The 21432-nt window shown below is 42.4% G+C and overlaps 1 protein-coding gene across 2 annotated transcripts in view; it reads right to left on the bottom strand.

Annotated features, from left to right (window-relative positions):
• tnr (tenascin R (restrictin, janusin)) overlaps positions 1 to 21432 on the bottom strand; it is a 254509-nt gene that overhangs the window by 51434 nt on the left and 181643 nt on the right. Inside the window, exon 5 of one of the 2 annotated variants that reach the window (XM_077231834.1) lies at positions 9039 to 9582. In XM_077231834.1, the coding sequence (XP_077087949.1) occupies positions 9039 to 9525 (487 nt within the window). In that variant the 5' untranslated portion in view covers positions 9526 to 9582. Of the gene's footprint in view, positions 1 to 9038; positions 9615 to 21432 lie in introns of those variants that run through there. The other variant, XM_077231844.1, reaches the window with a different exon arrangement.

The following is a 21432-nucleotide window of genomic DNA, read 5'->3' as shown; positions in this document are numbered from 1 at the left end:
AGACGTTCCCTTTCGTTGTCACTCCGAGTTACGTCGGATGACGACGAATAGGGTTACCAGTCTAATCACGCCACCTTCTCAGCTGTCTTCCAGTGCCCTGCGTAAATCTGAGATCCCTGTCGTGAGACTGGCACGGACGAAGGACTCCTATTTAGCCCAGGAATACCAAGGTACACTGGGGAGCATATCCCAAAGTTTAGGGGAAATATGCATTTACTGCCAACCCAGAGGGGGGGACTTAGGATTCTGAGCAGAACCAGAAAATATGAACACATCACGCCAGTCCTCAGGTCTTTACACTGGCTGCCAGTTACATTTAGGATTGATTTTAAAGTATTATTACTGGTATATAAATCATTCAATGGCCTAGGACCTCAATACATTGCAGATATGCTCAGTGAATATAAACCCAACAGATCACTCAGATCATTAGGATCACATCGGCTAGAAATACCAAGGGTTCACTCTAAGCACGGCGAGTCTGCTTTTAGCTACTATGCCAGCCGCAGCTGGAACCAGCTTCCAGAAGAGATCAGATGTGCTCCTACAGAAGTCACATTCAAATCCAGACTCAAAACACATCTGTTTAACTGTGCATTTACTGAATGAGCACTGTGCCACTGTTCGTCCGACTGTTTGCACTGTATTTTATTTTATGTTTTAATTATTCTGATTTCTGTATTTTAATCTTTTATTCTAAACTGTTTTAATTATTCTGATTTCTTTTGATTATTTTAATTTCTTCTATGTAAAGCACTTTGAATTACCATTGTGTATGAAATGTGCTATATAAATAAACTTGCCTTGCCTTGCCTTGCCTTAGAGAATACACATATGACCCGAAGGAGACATATAGAGAACACTGGGGTGTCCAGCCGCAGGTGGAATATTTCAACCCCAGGGGTGGCACATACACATGTGGGGGTCGCTCAGAGGAGAGAACGTGCACACGGGAGGCACCTAGCCGACGCGCAGGCAATAGACACTGGCGCCGACATCAGGAGTGCTGGAGGAGCTCTGGGCTTTCGGGGAAGCTCACCTGAGGAGAATATCGCACGTATCCAGTCCGTGGAGTGGAATGGTGAGCAAGCGAAGACACCTGAGCGGATCCGGTACTAGCTGGTTGAAGCGAGTACACGAGAGGACACTGGCTCCACTCGGAGATTATAGATTCTGGCGAATGTGTTAGGTGTCGCCCAGCCTGCAGCTCTGCAGATGTCTGTTAGCGAGGCGCCATGCGCTAGAGCCCAAGAGGATGCCACACTCCGGGTGGAGTGGGCAGTCACACCAAGGGGGCACGGTCGACCTTGCTGCTGGTATGCCAAAGCAATGGCGTCCACTATCCAGTGAGACAACCTTTGCTTTTAGAGAGCCTTTCCCTTCAGCTTCTCACCATAACAGACAAAGAGCTGGTCTGAGGTCCTGAAACACTGCGTCCTGTCTACATAGGCGCGGAGAGCGGTACTGGACAGAGCAGTGCAAGGCTGGGTCTGCCTCCTCCAGGGGCAGCGCTTGCAGGTTCACCACCTGGTCCCGGAAGGGAGTGGTAGGAACCTTGGGCACGTATCCAGGCCGGGGTCTCAGGATCACGTGAGAGTAAGCCGGCCCGAACTCCAGGCACGCTTCGTCAACGGAGAATGCGTGCAGGTCCCCTACCCTCTTGATGGAGGCCAGTGCAACCAGGAGCGCTGTCTTCATAGACAGGAATTTAAGCTCAACTGATTGCAGGGGCTCAAATGGAGCACTCTTCAGGGCAGTTAGAACCACTGAGAGGTCCGAAGAGGGAACGAGAGGAGGGCGAGGCGGATTTAGTCTCAAAGCTCCTCTCAGGAACCTGATAACCAGGTCGTGCTTCCCCACCGACTTACCTTCGATGAGGTCATGGTGTGCGGCAATAGCGGCAACGTAGACCTTCAGGGTGGAGGGAGACAGCCTTCGCTCCAGCCCCTGTTGAAGTAAGGAAAGCACAACGCTGATCGAGCATCTCCGGGGGTCTTCTCGGTGAGAAGAGCACCAGCTGACGAAGAGGTTCCACTTCAACGCATAGACGTGTCACGTGGACGACGCCCTAGCGGAAGTGATGGTAGCCACCACCGCTGGTGGTAGGGTACTCAAACCTGCCTCGTCCCATCGAGGAGCCACACGTGGAGGTTCCAGAGATCGGGACGAGGGTGCCATAGGTTCTTAGAAGGTTCTTCCTCAGAGGAATCGGCCAGGGAGATGCTGTCGCGAGGAGTACTAGTTCGGAGAACCAGGTCCGGGCAGGCCAGTACGGTGCGACCAGAATGACCTGCTCCTCGTCCTCCCTGACCTTGCGCAAGGTCTGCGCAAGAAGGCTCACTGGGGGAAACGCATACTTGCGGCCCTGCAGCCAGCAGTGCGCCAGAGCATCCGTGCCGAGCTTGCCCTCGGTCAGGGAATAAAACTGGGCGCAATGGGTCGAGTCGTGGGAGGCAAACAGATCTATCTGTGCGTCCCCGAACTGGTCCCAAATCAGCTGGATCAACTGGGGATGGAGTCGCCATTCTCCAGGGAGTGGCTGAAGCCGTGAGAGCTCGTAGGCTGCACAGTTCAGGGCTTCGGGGATATAAATGGCATGAAGCGACCTCAGATGCTCCTGACTCCATATGGGGAGGTGGCGAGCGAGTTGCGACAAACGGCGGGAGCGTAGACCACCTTGATGGTTGATGTACGCTACAGTGGCGGTATTGTCTGAGCGGACTAGTACGTGTTGGTTCTTTAGCACGGCCCGGAAGCGGCGCAAAGCAAGACGTACGGCCAGCAACTCGAGGCAATTGACATGCCAGAGGCGACGGGGTCCTGTCCAGGAGCCCGCGGCAGCACGTCCATTGCACATGGGACCCCAGCCCGTGGAGGAGGCATCTGTCGTTACAACAACATGCCACGAAGCTCGTTCCAGGGGCACTCCGGCCCGTAGAAAACTGAGGTTCGACCACGGGGTGAAGGTCTGACGGCAGGTCGGAGTAACTGTTACTCGGAGGGTGCCGTGTTGCCATGCCCACCTCGGGACTCGGTCGTGAAGCCAAAGCTGAAGCGGTCTCATATGAAGCAATCCGAGCGGCGTTGCCGTGGCTGCAGAAGCCATATGCCCCAGGAGCCTCTGAAAAAGTTTCAGTGGAACCGCACTCTTGCCCTCGAACTGTCTCAGGCAAGTCAGCAGTGACTGCGCGCACCGAGTCGATATCCATACCGAGAAAAGAGATCCTCTGCACGGGGCAAAGTTTGCTCTTCTCCCAGTTGACCCGAAGGCCCAGACGAGCTAGGTGCCGAAGTACTAGGTCCTTGTGTTCGCAACCTGAACTCGAGAGTGAGCTATGATCAGCCAGTCGTCGATATAACTCAGGATGCGAACCCCGTGTTCCCGAAGGTGAACAAGGGCAGTCTCGACGACCTTCGTGAAGATAAGAGGAGACAGGGCTAGCCCGAAAGGGAAAACCGCGTACTGGATGCCTGCCCCTGAAAGAAAACCGAAGGAACGGTCTGTGTCAAGGAGAATAGAGACATGAAGTAGGCGTCCTTCAGGTCGATCGCTGCAAACCAATCCTGGGCCGTATGCATTCGAAAATGTGTTTGAGCATCCTGAACGGCATCCTGTGAAGGGAGCGTTTCAGCACGCGCAAGTCCAGGATTGGCCGTAACCCACCGGTTTTCTTGGGGACAATGAAGTAGGGGCTGTAGAAGCCGGACCTCATCTCGGCTGGAGGGACAGTCTCGATTGAACCCTCCTGATGGGGGCATAGCCACCGACAAAAGTGGAGCGGACTCCCCAAGCGGGGAGGAGAGCCTGATGGTCCGCGCGACCCAGCGGGACAGACGGGGAAGCTCTAACCAGGCTCCCAGAAAACTGAACCAGCGGGATCATGCGAACCACAGGCGTCCCCCCGGAGGGGCAGCGAAGCGGAGTAACTGCCCCAGACATGGACGGCATAGCGGCCCGATGTGGGGCCACAGTTAGCAACCGCGCCCTGGCAGAGGGGCCAGGGGAGGACCAGGCTGGTCGTCCCGTGGGGGCCTGCTCTACCAGGGGTCTGGTGACAGAGGGGGACAGGGTCGAAGCGGTCCGTGGACGGCACGCCATGTCAACCACCTCTGGGACAGAGGGGGACGAGGAGAGCACGGCTTGTGGGCGGCGCTCTGTGGCGTCCGAGAACTATGTGCTCAGAGACGGGAGAGTCAGCTCTTTGGAGAATAAGGATTCTTCCCCGGCCCTCCCCCGGGGAAAGGAGTGGTCCTGCTACCAACTCCTTGAAAGAACTGAGTCCCATCTCTGAGGAGCCCAACTCAAGAGCGCCGCTTAACCCGGCGTGTAGCGGGGTGCGGGGCTGGAGAGGACTGTGGCGTCCGACCGCGGCCTCCAGAGCCGACCCGGGTGAACGGGCGGGGTGGGAGCCGCGGGGGGGCGCCCTCGGTGGTGGGCAGACCGAGGGATCTGAGCGGACGGCGGGGCCGTAGGGACAGAATCAACCTCAATCTGCTCCATCGCCGAGGAGCCCGTCTCACGAGCGCCGCTTAACCCGGCGTGTAGCGGGGGGCGGGGCTGGAGAGGGCTGTGGCGTCCGCCCGCGGCCCCCAGAGCCGGCCCGTGAACGGGCGGGGTGGGAGCCGTGGGAGGGCGCCTTCGGCGGTGGGCAGACCGAGGGATCTGAGCGGACGGCGGGGCCGTCGGGACAGAATCAACCTCAGTCTGCTCATGGGCGGCTGAGAGCTGTTGGGCAAGCCCTCAACCGCACCGCCGAAGAGGCCGACCTGGGATATGGGAATGTCGGACAGACGGGTCCGCGCGACATCCAGCACATCAGACAGGTTCAGCCACAGAATGGTGAGCATCACCTGACCCAGGGAGCGTACGGCCACTTTCGTCGCTCAGAGAGCAAGGTCAGTGGCGGCGCACAGCTCAGTGAAGAGCCCTGGGTCAGTCCCGCCCTCGTGCAGGTCCATGAGCATCTGGGTCAGGTGGACCAGCAGAATGACCATGGCATGCAGTGAGGCGGCTGCCAGTCCCGTGGCGCTATAGGATCTCGCCACAAGCGTAGACGAAAAACTACAGGCCACGGGCGGGTGCTTAGGATTGCGCCGAGAAGAAGCACTCTGAGGACACATAGCATCGCAACAGCGCGTTCAGCCGGGGGGACCCCAGTGTACCCATGGGCAGCGGCCCCATCGAGGGGAGGAAAGGCGGATGAGATCAGCGAGCGGTCCCGAGAAGACAAGGGGGTCTTCTTGGACTTCGAGATCTCATCATGCACGTCCGGGAAGAGAGGTATTGGGGTTTGCCGTGGACGAGGGTCGGCGGCCTTACCCAAAACCCATCGTCCCAGGAAAGCATGGTCGTCATCTCCGGATCAGACTCAGGCACAGCCGTATGCACACCGGAAGGTGGCAGCTGTGACGAGCCCTCACTTCCAGAAGACTCAAACCCACCTAGTGATGCTGCAACAGACATGGCATCTTCCTCTGTAGCTTCAACTGAAACACGCGGGCCACCAGAGGGTAGACTCGCGGGAATCAGCAGTTCACTAGCGGGCACCGTCATTGAAGAGGGGGGCTGGGGTCACGGACACATAGTCGGCGCCTTGATCCAGACCGTAACCCTCAGGTCACCCTGGCCACCAGCCGAAGATCGGGGGGTGGATGAGGGGACTCTCACTCTTGCGAGTTCACCGAGTCTCGACCTATATGTGACGCGATGATCACATTCCCAGCGAGAACATGAGTCACCCACGAGCGCTGTTCAAGCATGATCAAAGCCCAAACACACTAGACAGCGCTCGTGCCCATCAGAGTCCGATACCAGTCCGCTGCAACCAGAAATGCACGTGCGAGCCGTCTTTAAAAAGACGTGCCGCGTGCGAGCTCTTTTATGAGAGGAGAAAAAAACTCCGCGATGTTGAAGCACACAGGGAGACACACACACACACTGGCAGATCACTGCACAGATCAGCAGGCACTGTGAGCTCGCTGCAGATCGCCGTCACACCAACACCGGAGAGAGAAGCTCGTCTCGTAGAGCGAAGTCAGAGATGACTGTGGAGCGAAGAAATACTCTTGGCTCCGAAGCGAAAACATATCTGCCTGTTGCCGGCGTCCTCCTTTTATACCCACGAGGTAAGGCGGAGATACGCTATGCAAATTCCGCAGACCCATGGCATTTCTTTGCCATTGGCTCGTTTTGTAATACTCGAAGTCGATAGGCGTTCTAAGCGAAACCCCATTCGTCGTCATCCGACGTAACTCGGAGTGACAACGAAAGGGAATACCTTAATTTTCTCATAATATACATTGCATATCAGCATATATCTCAGAGTCTGAAAACGGTTCGATCGAATATTCATTCTCTCTAAACCCCTCCTTTCCGCAAGCCTACTCTGCTCTGATTGGTCAGATGGCCCAGTCTGTTTTGATCGGTCTACCACTTATAGTGTGTATCAGAAACGAAACACCGATTAATATATCTGAATTTCAGCTCCAGAGGCTTCCTTAGCGCTCAATACACAGTAATACGAACACTGACCATTGCATTGATTTTACCGTATCAATTCCGGAGCGAGTCCTCATCCTTTTGAAGTGCACGCATTTGCAGCGCTGAAAACAGCATCTTCTTGACAAAACTCTTTCAGGCCTCAGCTACAACTAGAGTGTCTGAGGGTGGGTCAAATTAGATGTTGTTTGCGGGCACCCAATAAAGACCAAAGGCTGGCATTATGCTAATTTGTTGCATAGGTATGGAACAGGAAGTGAGACTGGAATTGCTGATGACTTGTTTCAGCAGTTCAGAATTGATTCTTTCTTTTAGGAGATGATAACTTTATTTGTTGTGCAATTTGATCTTTAAAACTTTGCAGACCTTTTACACTCACAAATTATACACTGCATGAAAGGTAATATTCGAAAAAGCATAAAAGGTGCACTTTAACACTGTGACTGAAAGTAAAGTAAATAGAGTAAATTAGAAGTAAATTTGTGATTTAAATAAAGAACTGGGCCTATTAATAACCCTAGACCATAGAGCACCCTGACTGGATACTCCTCCTTAAGATGCGTTCTCTTCTATTGGACTTTGTTTAAAGAACTGGACCTGTTTGGTTCATGAATGAATCATTCAGACCGGTTTTGTGACCTAGGTCAACGGTTTCATCAAACCCTTTAAGTGTATAACGGCTCAAATTACAGCCTGTTTCTCACACAAATCTATCATTATGGGTGCCAAAACAAGTTAGACCATTTTATAATCATTTTGTTACGCTTTTTGGTCTTTTGGTCCACATTCATCTAACTTTTTATTATCCAGAACAATCTTTTAAACATGTCCTTCAAAGATGAATGCATTTTCCTCAAAATAATCCAAATTAAAGATGTTTGGCACAACATGAGCTTGGGTAAATAATTCAGAAGAATTCAAGAATTCACATTGGGAAAGCTATTCCTTTTATTTTCATCAGGTTGGAGTAAAATTAAACTGAAGCAGAAAAAATAAATAATAATTCTGAGGCAATATCTTGCAATCTTATTTGTTTCAGCACATGTAGCCTGGTTTGATTCAGCAAGCAGAGGACTTATCAAAGGCTTGAGGGGAAGACCTATCCAGCAGCAGTGCTGTAATTAATCTAGTTCACAATCTAACCTCATTTGTATAGCTTAATATGACGTTGCCTTTACTACTGCAGTGTTTCAGCTGTTTTTAGCTGCCCTGAAGGGGCTCCACAGCCAAGGTTTGCAGGTGTGAATCCACTCGAGTGCCCCTTTGAGACATTAAACAAGCACAACACTACCATCGTCCACAGTTCTGTTGTCCCTATGGGTCAGTGCACAATACAGCCTCTACTTCACTTAGCACTGCAGTCACATCATAACCGACAGAAAGACCAGGATGAGCTTTTGTTTTCATCCACCAATGAGTCAAAGACACTGAAACTCATTTAAGAAGTTTGAATAATTCACTATTAAACAACCAGGGTTGTTAAAGACACTGTCTGTTTATAATATATTCATGATTTTTGATTAAGTATATTTAGCTTATATTAAGTGTATTTATAACTGTGTTTACAATATATCCATTATATTTATATCTGTGTTTATAATATATCCATGATATTTGATTAAGTATATTTAGCTACGTTATTAGCTATGTTTTACATGTTATAACCTGGGTCTTAAAGTGCTATAACCTTTCTTTTTATTATGCACCAATTTACACTTTAGATGAAAGCTGTCAATGATTTGTCAGTGATTTTCTCTTTTTCTTGTCAATACTGCTAATTCTCTATATACCAATTTAGTATGTATATGTAATCCAAAGGGGTCTGATAAATTACATAAATTACCATTCAAATATTTGGGGTTGGTAGGAGTTTTTAATGTTTTTGAATAAAGTATATTCTTATGATTACACAGGTTGCATTTATTTGATACATTAAAATAGAAGGCAGAATTTTCAGCAGCCATTACTCCAGTCTTCAGTGTCACGTGATCCTTTAGAAATGTGGTGGTCAAAAAATACTTCTTATTGTTATTAACGTTGAAAACAGTGGTGCTGCTTAATATATCTGTGGAAACCATTATATATTTTTTTCAGGATTCTGTTATGAATAGTTCAAAAGAACAGCATTTATTTAAAATATAAATATTTTGTAATGTTATAAATGTTTTTACTGTCACTTTTGATCAATTTAATACACCCTTGCTGAATAAAAGTATTATTTATTAAAAGCAAAACAAAAAAAACTGTCCCCCAAACTTTAATGGTAGTATATATTTAACTTTAGTTTTATTCAATAAATGGCATAAACCCCTATTTTATCTGATCTACTCCTAAACCTAAAAGGAGTTTGAAATTGCTGATTTAAAAATTTAAGCTTAAACATTTTGAATAATCTTTACTTAGTTCAATCATAAACAAAATGTTATCTGTTAGAAAATACCATAACAGAAAGCATGCTTGAATGAGCAAATACAGTCAAATCACAGAATCTTTTTTTTTTTAATACTGCAAGATGTTCACCTCAGAATCTTAAACTTACCCATAACAGAGCTTTCTACGCAGCAGCTGGAGCTACACTGTGCTCGAAGCAGGGACACCTCCCTCTCCAGCATCTCTATGCGGTTAGCCAGCTGTTCCATGGTGGCAGCCGCAGGACAAGCACAGGCTTGCTTAGGGATATTGATGCGATGGGTGAAGGTCACCTGGCTGTCCGAGTCCACCGTCTCTTCTGTGTACTCTGTCGGCATCTTGTCACTCCCAGTTGTACCTTTGTTTATCTCTGGGCCTGGTACTGTGTCTAGGTCCACTGAACAGAGTGACTCTAGAGGTACATTGATGTTGTATACATGATTGAAGATCATGGGCTGGGTCTGGTTGCCGGGGGGACCCTCACCTTCTGGAACCTGCCGCCTCACCCTTGTGGTCCTCACTAGTTTGCTGGTGGGGTTGGGAACAGCTTGAATACCAAAAAACAGTAGAGCCAGGCTCACTACTGAACCTTGTATTGCCATGGTGCACCCCCACATCTCAACTCGGGCACTAGGGCGAGATCATCAACTCCACAAATAGACCTCTGATTGGCACTGTGGACAAGAAGAGACCATTTTTTAGCTCTAGAGAAAAAGTAAGACAATAACACGGCTCAACAATTGCAATATTTTCACTTGCCCTCCTAATAGTTTCACTGGCCTCAACACAAATATGATACATTTTGTATTAGTTAAATTTAGCAAAAAATATTGTAATCATTAGGTTGGACTATGTCTCAATGTCTATGTTATGTATAACTTATGGTGATTAGGCATGCTCTGATGTCATTTTCAATATAATTGATCATTATAGGGCATTATCTGATTGAAAGTTCATTGAGACAATTATGGTGCGATGAAGACATTCCTTACTATCTGGCCATCCTGCAGTAAAGGAAAGCTAAATAGGTGCTGTCTCCCTATCAAACCACTGGTGTCATTGTAGAACAATGACAAAACTAGTGTTTTACACACCAGTGTTGTTATTGTTAACTAAACGTTAAACTATTAAAACTTAAACTAAAAGGAAAAATGGAAATATAAAAGCTAATTCAAAATTTTAATAAATAATATAATAGTATATAATAATACTAAAATAATACTGGTACACGCTATTTCAGAATATTTTCTGTAAGGCTGGGTATCGGCAAGGGCCTCACGATTTGATACATACTGTATCACATACATACATGTGTCACGATACGATATATTGCAATACGATACATATTTCGATATATTGCAAAACTTTAAAAAAGATCTAAAATGTAAAAAAGAATAGAGCTGAAAATACAACTTGCTGTGTACCAGCTGAGGTGTTCTGGTATGTGTATCACATTATATTGATAACTCTGGTGAAAAAATAAAAACTTCCATTACAATTTAGTAGCAAAGCTATTTGCATCGCACAGTGTCACTGAACAGTGAACACACTGAAATGTGTGAAGTGCATATTGTGTCACCGAACACTTAACTAAAAATGAAGAAGCCACAAAATTTATAAAACTGAAATTTTGTCTGTTAAAAATAAAACATTTTATAATAACAAAAAAAAGTTATTTTGACGAATGTAGGTTACCAAACAGTTGCTGGTCACCTGTGACTTCCATAGTATATATTTTCCCACTATGAAAGTCAATGGGGACCAGCAACTGTCTGGTTAGCCACATTCTTCAAAATATCTTCTTTTGTGTTCAGCACAAGAAAGAAATGAATACAAGTTTGGAACAAATAAACAAACTGTGTTTATGTACACCTTGTTAGTATATATTTGACAGTATTAGCACAATAAGACTCGGAAGATAACTTAGTCCAGTATCCAGGTGCTGTTTGTCAGGCTTTTAGTGCCTTTAGTGCGCTTCGAGTGTATGTGCTCAGAAAAGCGCATGTTAGAACAGCACATCAGCATCCGAATGAAATGTTTAACAGGCAAGGCTTTAAAGCACATGCAAATAATGAACATTTGTGAATTGCAGTGTCCCGTGATTGGAACTGCAAATTATAGAATGCACTGTAATACGATACGATTTTTCTTCAAAAGCAGATCATGGAGGCATTTTAAACGTCCTCGATCAAAAATTGTGATATCACACACCCCTAACCAAAGTGCACCCACACGTCGGCTCTGCAAGCTCGAGGCACTCTTATATTTTCCGCCATGCTCGTTCCCACTTACTTCTGAGACATTGGCCGTATGAATGTATATGACGGGCAAATGTTAGCGTTGTAGACAGCGAGTCAGCGATCTACAGGAACTGAGGAGGTCGTTTGACACAGAGGGATTTGATGAAACGTTAACGTAATTTTAAATCCATTTAAAATAGTATCGATACTAGTGATTGGAATTTACTTTAATACACTATCGTGAAAAAAAATTATTGCGATAGTCAGCTGTATCGATATTTTTGCACAGCCCTAATTTTTTGTACTGTCCGTTTTTTTTATAGAAGGAACAGTCTCCTTTGCTCCTGCGACAGAGAAAACACCCCTGCGACAAAATATTATGATTAGATTTGTTTATAATTTTCAGCCCGTTCTAACTTATGCTTCCAGAACTTTAACAAGTCATTCTTGTGATTTTAACAATTGTAGACAATGTCAGTTTGGTGACATATAAATCAGCATAATTTGCAAGAACAATGCTGACAAATCCAAATGTTTATGGGAAGTGACAGCTCTTGTCAGCTCATCCAAACCCTCTCACACTGGCCCCGTTCCATTAGGCCCTTTTTACTGTTGAGCCCTGAAATATAGACAAAACAAAGACACACCTGGTAAGCAGAATTTATATCAATTTGGTATTTTTTGCTAAAAAAAATTTATCGAGGAGATTTAACACAGAAGCTTTCAGCACAAGAACATATTGGAGTAATACAACTGATAATTTTGTTGATAAAGTTCATTGATTCAGTGTATAATTTTCTTTAAATCTTCCAGAATCCCTTATCTGCAACAGAACTCAGGACAAGAGCAAACTGTAAAATAAATCACGGACTCAGACTGACACCTGGTCTTTCAGGCTATGGTCAGACTGATAATCTTCTCTGACATTTTCTATTTTTCATGCACTGGCAGACATCCTCTTCTCTACCGAAGAAACTGTTTTTATCACTGCCCAATCACTTGGATAAAAGTAGGAGACATTTATCCAGTGCTACATGATTTTTTATGGAAGAATAATTCATTTGTAGAGAACAAAACATCCATCCAACCAAATCAATCCCAATCACTCACATCGCTTTAAAGAGGACCTATTATGCCTTTATAATTTTGCAGGCCTTTTTCATGTTCAAATAGGAAAATTACACCCTAAAGAAAGTTGAACATGTAAAAAGCATACAGTAAGTTCACTCCAAAGGGAGTTAGTCTCTTTATCAGTAAACACTGTTTCTGAACTGCCTGAAACGTCTCGATTTCTTGAGTTTTCCTCTGGGTATGTACACATCAAAATATTCCTTATTTAATCAATTCATGTTCAAGACATACACAAAAAAGGGGGCGGGGTCTGGTTGAGTTGTTTTAGTAGTGTTCTCTCTCCATGTTTGTTCTTCATGTTTCTACCCCGGAACTAACGCGGTGGTGTGACTTTTCTGAAACACACTGGAAGCGGTTGACCAATTAACACACTGGATCAATCAGAGCACATTATGCTTTTCGAAAGGAGGGGCCTTATAGAGACAGGAAACTAAACAGAGCGTTACTGACAGACTGGGAACCGAGGTGCTGCAACAATGAAAAATTTGTGAAAAATGTTTTTGAACATTCAAGCATGAAAATCTATTCTAGTAGACTCCAAAATCAAAAAAGGGGCATAATATGACCTCTTTAAACAAACAATCCTGTCACGATTCCTGTCTTATGTTTTCCTTGTCTTGTGTTGACTTTTGTTATTTCCTGTCCTGTGCCATGTTTTGTAGTCCTTTGTAGTTTTTCTTGTTTATTAGTCTCTCCAGGTGTTTCTAATTAGCCCCGCCCCCTTGTTATCTTGTTTGCCTGTGTATTTAAACCCCTGTGCTTCAGTTGTGTTTTGTCGGTCGTTGTTTTGATGTTGCTGGTAGCTGTTCCGTGTTCCTGTCCTAAGTCCATTGGATTTCCTGTTTGTTTTATTAAAGTGCTTGCATTTGGATTCTCTCTCCGCTTCATTTCTACCACATCGTAACAGAACGAAAAACTACAAAGGACTACAAAACATGGCACAGGACAGGAAATAACAAAAGTCAACACAAGACAAGGAAAACATAAGACAGGAATCGTGACAAATCCAAAGGTATTTTCATATTAATTACCTAAATATATTGAAAATATGTCATAAAAGAATGAACATGTTCCTGTAGGGTTGCACAGTCATATATTCCTGTCAGATTTCTATCCGTCGGAGTGTGGGGGTGTGTTAAAGCGGGTTGCTCTGCTTTTTTTTGTGGCACTGGACCCTAGAGCAGGTGGCTTGTTAATTCCACCTCCATCCTGCCTCTTTCATGACTGAGTGGCAAACTTCACTTCTCATTCGCACAGAAGTGGTCTGACATTACAAAACCAATTCCACACTTTCTAAATCTGCATAGTAGTAACATAGTCTGCTTCACAAATTTCAGCCAAAACAATGTCGTTTTAAAAATCACAAAGCATTTAACTGTCAAAAAAGTATCTTTTCTCTAAACTGTTGAGATTTGAAAAATGTCTTTCCAATGGTCTAGACTCTCTATTTTCTCTAATGTAGAAGATTAGAAAGACTAGAGAACCATACAGACACTACAGACTACTGAAGAGACTGTCACACTCTCTCTCTCATGAATTGCTGTGTTTTTTTTACCCATGCCGCCTTCAAAGGAAAAGTCAGAACGAGTCATGCAGACAACTCTGAGTTTATCTTGTAATAATGGGTTGATGGGAAACTTTTCTTTGACTGGAGATCTTGGCAATGCCAAACAGCTCATTGCCTTTGAAGAGAATGGAGTGCCATCAGACTGAATGAGGAAAAGACTCAATTAGTAGAGCTCTCAATTAAATATGTCAGAGAAGACCACAGGGCCCTTTGAATGTGCCTTTTTCCGCAATAACCAAATTTACTTTTGAACAGCCCATGTTTCTTGCTGGGATTGTTCTTTCAGTCACTTAATGGTTGTCCACATGGTAGAACTGCAATCAGAACTGACAGTGTGAGTGTCTGTGTGTGTGAAAGAAGTGAAAGGAGCACAACTGTTTTCAACACTGATAAAAAATAAAATGTTTCTTGAGCACCAAATCAGCATATTGATTTCTGAAGGATCATGTGACACACTGAATACTGGAGTACTGGCTGCAGAAAATTCAACTTTGCCATCATAGGAATACCTTACATTTTATAATATATGAAAATAGAAAACAGTTCTGTAATTGTAATATTTCAGATTAATGCTATTTTTTGATCTTTTGCTAGTTTTGATCAAAGAAATACAAACTTGGTGAACATAAGAGCTCTCTTTTAAAAACTTGATGTATATAGACCACATACTTTTGAGTGGTACATTTGTGAAAATAGTCATTGGTAACAAATAAGAATTGTGTAAATTTCTAGAGATGAGGATCTCTATTTTAACAGATATTAATATTGTAATTTGGGCTGCAAATGTGCTCATTGACACAATTACATTAATGTTTAAACAGCTGCAACCCTTTCATTCCATTTACTGCTATAACTTAAAAAGAAAACTGAAATGATATAAATACTGTATATACTTATTTCTAAAATAACTCTGAAATTGATCGACAGCCCTAGTGTATACCTTTTCCCTGGAAACCAATAATGTAATATTACACAGCCAAGCAAATAAATGAAAGATTTTTTTCAAATACTGGTCTGCAAACGTTCTGCTTCAAATCAATGTAAGTGATGCAGGAGATCTGTAATGGAAGAATACATGCGGTGGAAATGGATGTTTTTTAACTAAGAAAAGAACAATTGCATCATTATGGCCTGCATTTTATGCAGGAAAGGCTGATGTAATATCCTGTATTATAATTCCTGTTTCTTATTATTTAAACAGCATTCTGTGGCTGTTGTTTCTGCTGATAAAATTTGACCTCCTTTGGAACTATGTAAAGTTACCGAGAGTTGTATGATACAAGTATAAGTATAATGGCAGTTATAATGGTATTATCATAGTATAAGAAAAAACAGGAAAATGACAAAGTCTAAGAAAGATATGAATGCGAAGCAATCTCTTCTCATTGCTGAAAACAGCTTCACCTTCTTTCGGTGAGATGACACATTCTTGTTTTTCAAAATAAGACCAGATGCATCACAATTGAGATAATGACAACATAATTTCAGTATTTCAAATCTCTTTCTTCTTCTTCATCGAGAGTTACCTTTGACTCAAAATGTTCAAGAAATAGAAAGTAAAGAGATTAATTTACAACAAATTTGAGTTGTTTTAGTTTTTCTTTCCAGTTCACTCCAAAACTAAAGTAAATAGTAACACTCAAAAATATAAAATCCAGTTTAAGCTGGTAGCGTTTTGGAATAGCTGGTGTAAGATGGCTTACCAGCTAATGAGCAAGCAACAAACTATAGGGACCAGGTGATAACAAGCTTCAAGTGGTCAGGCTGGTTTTTCAAACATGGTGGCTGGCCGGCCAACCAACCAATGACCAGCTTGGACCAGTTAAAAAAAAAAAAAAAAAAAAAAAAAAAAAAAATACCAGCTTAAGCTTGATTTTCCAGTGTGCATGCTTGAATCTATGAAATCTTGTGATTAGCTCATTTTCACCTGCAAGACACATCATCCATTCTTCAGAGAACAAAAACACACCACTGATTGAAATGTCAGGGCTGAAAGCATGAATGACTGTATTTGACGATCTCAGAATTATGGCTCTTCCACATGTTCAGTTGATATGACTCATCTTCAAGCCTGTGATGTAGCGTATTTGAATTTTCAAGCAGTATCCTGATGAATGCCTGCATGTCTTCAAAGATTGATAGTAATTCTCCTGTGTCCTGCTGGACAATTCTCCTATGGTTTAGTAAATGTTTGTTGTGTTCTTAAGCCATGATTTGTTTAGAGAGAAAAGCAGGGGACTTAAAAAAAAAAAAACAGCAGTGTTGTGATAAAGACATGTAGCCCACATGATGTTAGGGCATCAGGAGGTCAACAAAAGCATTAACCTCTCACCAAGATAACAGATGGGAATGTTTGTTGGCTTCGCACTGCATTTTGAAAAGCCTTGTAGATAATGGAAAGATAGCAAGGAACATAAATGTGCACCATCGCTTTAAGAGGTACAGTACCGACGTGATGTAAACGGTCTCTAACAGGTCTTAAAGAGTGAAAATGCCATTATAGATGAAACTGGATAAGATAACTTTGAAACAGCGACAAAATCTGCCTTACACAGTTTTAGTCAAGAGTGAACACTGCTTGTTGATTTTCTGAGCAAAATAACAGACACAAGTCTTCAATGAGACCCCTTTGCCTTTTTTCTTTCCTTGTTTTTCTGCTTTTCAAAACTTCCAAGTCTGTTTTCCAGTTTACATTAAAATGAGAACACATTTTCACGACCTAAACACAAGTGTCTCTGCATCAAATAACTAGTCTGTGTTTTATGATTCATTTCAAGTTTATTCAGTGGTGGATTCTGGCAGAAACAGTTCTCAGATCAACGTTCACTTCTCTATCACTCATCAAGTTTCTTTCATTCCCATTCACCGCTAACTGTAAAAGTGGGTAACTTTTTTCCAAATAGTCCTCTCACTTCCGCTACTGTCTATAGGCACAAGCTGAAGTCAGCACATGAAAAAAAGTCTCTTTATTTGCTAGGAGTCAGCATAGGTCAAGTTAGTTAAACACAATGTGCCATCCACTGATACATTTTATATAGCTGCAATTTTATTTGGTTTATTAAAATGTACATTCTTATAAGATTTGAACCTTTTTAACACATTACCATCACTCACTCTGCTATACCAGTGAGCTAATCAATGTCACAGATATTTTATTTACATTATAGCTGAATTTAATTGTTTTATTTAAAGGTACACTATTTACAGTAACTGTTAGTCTCTAGTGGTTAATAAACTAAATTGCATGCATTTTGCGGAAGAACAGTGTTTTGGTTGTGCTTTGGCTCTGTGTGACTGTACAGATGAATATGGTTATCCTACTGCTCGTAAAGAAAATCACTACTAGGTTTAAGAGATAACATAAAACTTCAGATGGAAAGGATCTCAAGCTGACTAGCTGAAGACGTTACTGCAGCTATACACATTAATAGTCACGGTACTTCCTCAAAAATAAATTCCAGCACAGCACTACAACAACCCATAATGAAATGACCCTTCACAATAGATAATGTTTTACAATAAACTCTGTTAGAGAGCTACACATGGCAATTTATCTGGTCAATACAATACTTTAATCACTTATTGAGTAATAAAAATGGCATCTCTGGATCGCTATTTCAAATCCCTCAGTTCTTGCCATTTCTAAAAGCCAACCTAATGTTGATTCCTGCTTTATTACAAGCTCTGTTCTGCATTTTTTTTTAAACGGGGGATTCCCCAGAGGTTTGAAATTGAGCTGCTCCATGTCAACCTCTCTCGCTCATTGTGACAACTAACCTATGCCACTCACACACCACACCTATAAACCCCAATAATATGTTTACCATATTTTTCACGTTTCAAATAGGGTAGGACACAATTGCAAGTAAAAGCCGTTTAATGAGTGTAAATAAGGAACAGGTAGAAAGTCAAAAATGCAGCAGAAGTCTACAAGCAGCAACCCAGGGACTTCGATGGACAACCCGGTGATCTTGATAAGTGCAGGTCAAGACTCAGCAGAATCCAGAGCAGGAACAGAATCTCCAAACAAGAGAACTCATTGAGAGAGGAAACAGAGACTGGTAAGTGATCCAGGAAACAGAATCTCAGCACACACTGGAGGCAGACAGGTCACGGTGAACTCACAACAACGATCTGACAAACACAAGACGAAAGACGAGGGCAATAAATAGGAAGGCTTGATCAGTATCATCTGGCGCTGATAATTGAATCAGAGGTGATCAGAGGCCACGCCCACAGCACAGAACACAGACACACATACAACTCAGAAAAGAGACAGTGAATTCATGAACCGTGACATTAGTAAATCCGAGTAAGACAAAAACAACTTTTTGAAGAAGGACTAATAATGCATTGACACAAAAATATTTATTATTGCGCAAGTTGTAACTTAGTGCCCATTTATGTCAATACTAGGCTAAATTGTAAATTACACACAGCTGGTGCAACCGGCCCCAGGTCTTAAGTCTCTCTCTTCCCTCGTTTAACAGGATGTTTCCAGCTGGCCGTGGTGAATCTGGCAGCAGGTTAGGGGAGTTCTTCCTTTATTTCAAGTTCGTCTAATCTACTAACACTATGTCACGTCTGAGAGAACATGAGGAGCAGTTCCCCTAAGAGACAGCTATGCCTCATCCATCTCTTTATCCCTCTCTGGAGAGTCCTCTTGCTCTCACTCTGTCTTCCTCAATCTCTCTTACTTCAACATGTTTTCCTCATATTGCTTCCTGTGGTATCTTCTGCTTGCACTGGCTAGATTGACAAAAAGAGATGTCTGTTTTGCCTGTGTAAGGAGCCGTACTACAACTTTGTAGGGTGAGTGTTACAGTCGGACACAGTCAAAGGTGGATGGTTGGGGGTGCTGCAACCCCTATTTGTGCAGGTTAATGTGCAAACACCTCGATGTGCATGCAAGCTGGCCTTGGCCTGGCTCACAAACGCCCTGCAAGAGAGCTCAGCCCCGCAACATTACCATTCTTTTCTCATTATTCCAACAGTGCCTGCCAAATTGCCTTGTCTTTCAGGATCATTGGACACTGTTCATTTCCAACACCTGCGACCCAGCAGGTTTTACTTCTCAGTCTCCTTCACACTCGCACTTCTAGAGTTCCCAAGGCAACGTGGATTTAAGCATGTTGGGACACACGAAAACCGTGTTTTAGAAAAGCACATTGTGAAGGCCACACTTCTTTTCACCAAATGGGCTGTTAGACACAGACATTGCTACTATTTTTTTTCTCTGTCTCTAAAAAAACCTATCTGAAATTACTAAACCCTCTGATGCATAAATTATTATAACTTAATAATTTTTTTTCTTTTTTTACTTAAACATATAATCATTCTTTTTTTATAATTTTGTTTTTTGTCAATTGCAAAAAATAATAGTAAATATATCAGAAGTTCTTTTTTTAAGCAAAGTTGAATTTATATGTCATAAATAAAAATAAATAAACAAAGAGTAGTCATATAGAATTATGGGTCATTGTTCTATACCAAAACATTGTTGAAGAAACTGTTGTGATTTATTGAATAGTCTTTTGTTAATGGCAGTTGTGTCTTTTGTTTATTTTTTAGCTGTCCTGTCTGTTTGTGCCCGTCAATCTCTTGCATGGGTGAATTGTGAATAGAGAAATGTGTTTGACTTAATTTTATGCTTGAGTGTTCATTTTCATTTCAGAATAAATTGGGAAACTGTTGAGTTTAGACCTGGCTTGGGTTAGAGTGATCCATAATAGAAAATGAAAATATTCAAAAGGTGTGTACTGTCATGCTGGTACTATTCTGAATTTAAAAGGAAAGACTAAGGAATATTTTCAGCCACTCTTATGGGAAACCGGGAGGTAAAAATGCATGTCATCAGACCAAAACCTTCGAATAAAGGGAGAAAGAGAGATGTTCAAAGACTTAATTTACATTCAAGAAGCTCCCTGCACAAAAGTGTCAATCCAGTTCCTCAATCCACTCCGGCCTCAGAACAATTGTTCATAAACTGCTCCCCTATTTTGCTCTAGTTCAAGAAAACTGCCATTCAGAGTCAGAAAAGAAGAAAAAAATATTCCAAATGGAAGAACTGACTCGCTTTCAATACATGAGTTAAAACTGGATTGGAAGAGAAATTTACAGAAAACAATTAAAAGAAATTCAACAATCAAATTACAGAGAAATTTCAAAACATAATTAACAAAGTAATGGATTGAGTAATTATGCCTATATATTCTTTGATATGTAAGTTTCTCTTCCATAGTCTACACATTTATGTAAAAGAAATAGAAATATAATAAAATACATAGATTATTAAAATAATAATTCAGAATGATGACATTTATGTGTAATTCATAGTGTAAAATGATTATCTTAACATACATTCACACAATTTACATTAACAATAATTCTTAAATTAAAATGTTATTTACACGTCTGTGCCATATTTGCTACCTCAATTAAAATTCAAGAATTGAATTGGAGCTTTAAAGACATTCTTAATTTAATTCTGAATGGCACACAATCCTGCTGTTGGCATTGGAAATGCTGCACATTTGGTTTTGGTTAATTTTCAAGCCAAAAGTTGGGTTAGAGGCAAACTCATCATTATGATTTTCGGCAGTCCTGGCACAATAGCACAACAGATTATGACTGCAAAACATCTGAGAACTATTTTTGTCTGGCCTTCAACTATTGCATCACTGAAATACTGATTACAATGAAGTCCTGATATGTGTAGTTTTGTGCTGAGCGAGTTTGGCAAGATATGAATGAACAAAACTTTAAATAACTTTTCTGATATCAGAAGCTTCTTCTACCTCTCGGGCAGTGTGTTTATGGTGATACCATTGCTTGTGCTCTCCCTATAACATAATGTGTCTCTCTCCTATATGTCAGTGAATCAAATAATGTACATGGGCCTGTGTTTGACAGAAAGCATAATTCCCACTTCCTTTTAAGTGAAACCCACTTTGAAAGAGCTTTTTTCTGCCATACCGCTCTGAAGGATATTTCCACTTTTCTATCTTTTTCTCACAACCCTCTATTTTTTTTACTCCCACAAACTGACAGTTATTGTTGAGCTTTCATAAAAGACAGAAATATATCTGTTCCAACATAGACTATCATAGAGTATCAGAAGTAGAGTGAAGTTACCTAGCGGTCAAAATAAACTTGATGTGTTACCTTTTGAACACTGACAGTACACCCTATCACATTTAATACTGGATATCTTATATGTGATGCAACACTGCTTTGTCATATTTACATTATTTGAAGTGTGTACTTGTTCAGGGGTGATTTTTTCCTCCTTTTCTGTGCTTAATATCAGATTTTAACTAATATGGCACATAAGTACATTATGTACATAAGATCTGATAGGATGATCTTTATATAATTCCAGTGGAGGAAAGTAAAACAATTGTGATGTTTATGATCTGTTTTGATTTAGGGCTGGGCCACAGTAAAATATTTTTTAAAATCTTAAAAGATTTTCAAAATGTGAGAGACCACAAACATGATGATAAGAAATTATAGATTTAACCATTTTGTTCCTCTAGTGTGTGGAGTGCCACGATGTGACCAGGAAAGCACACCACACCCTAACA

This window comes from Siphateles boraxobius, unplaced genomic scaffold, assembly GCF_051911475.1.
Source record: "Siphateles boraxobius isolate OS27281-9 unplaced genomic scaffold, OSU_SipBor_1 1, whole genome shotgun sequence".
In the NCBI taxonomy this organism is placed as follows: Eukaryota; Metazoa; Chordata; class Actinopteri; order Cypriniformes; family Leuciscidae; genus Siphateles; species Siphateles boraxobius.
This window is presented reverse-complemented; position numbering and strand designations above follow the sequence as displayed.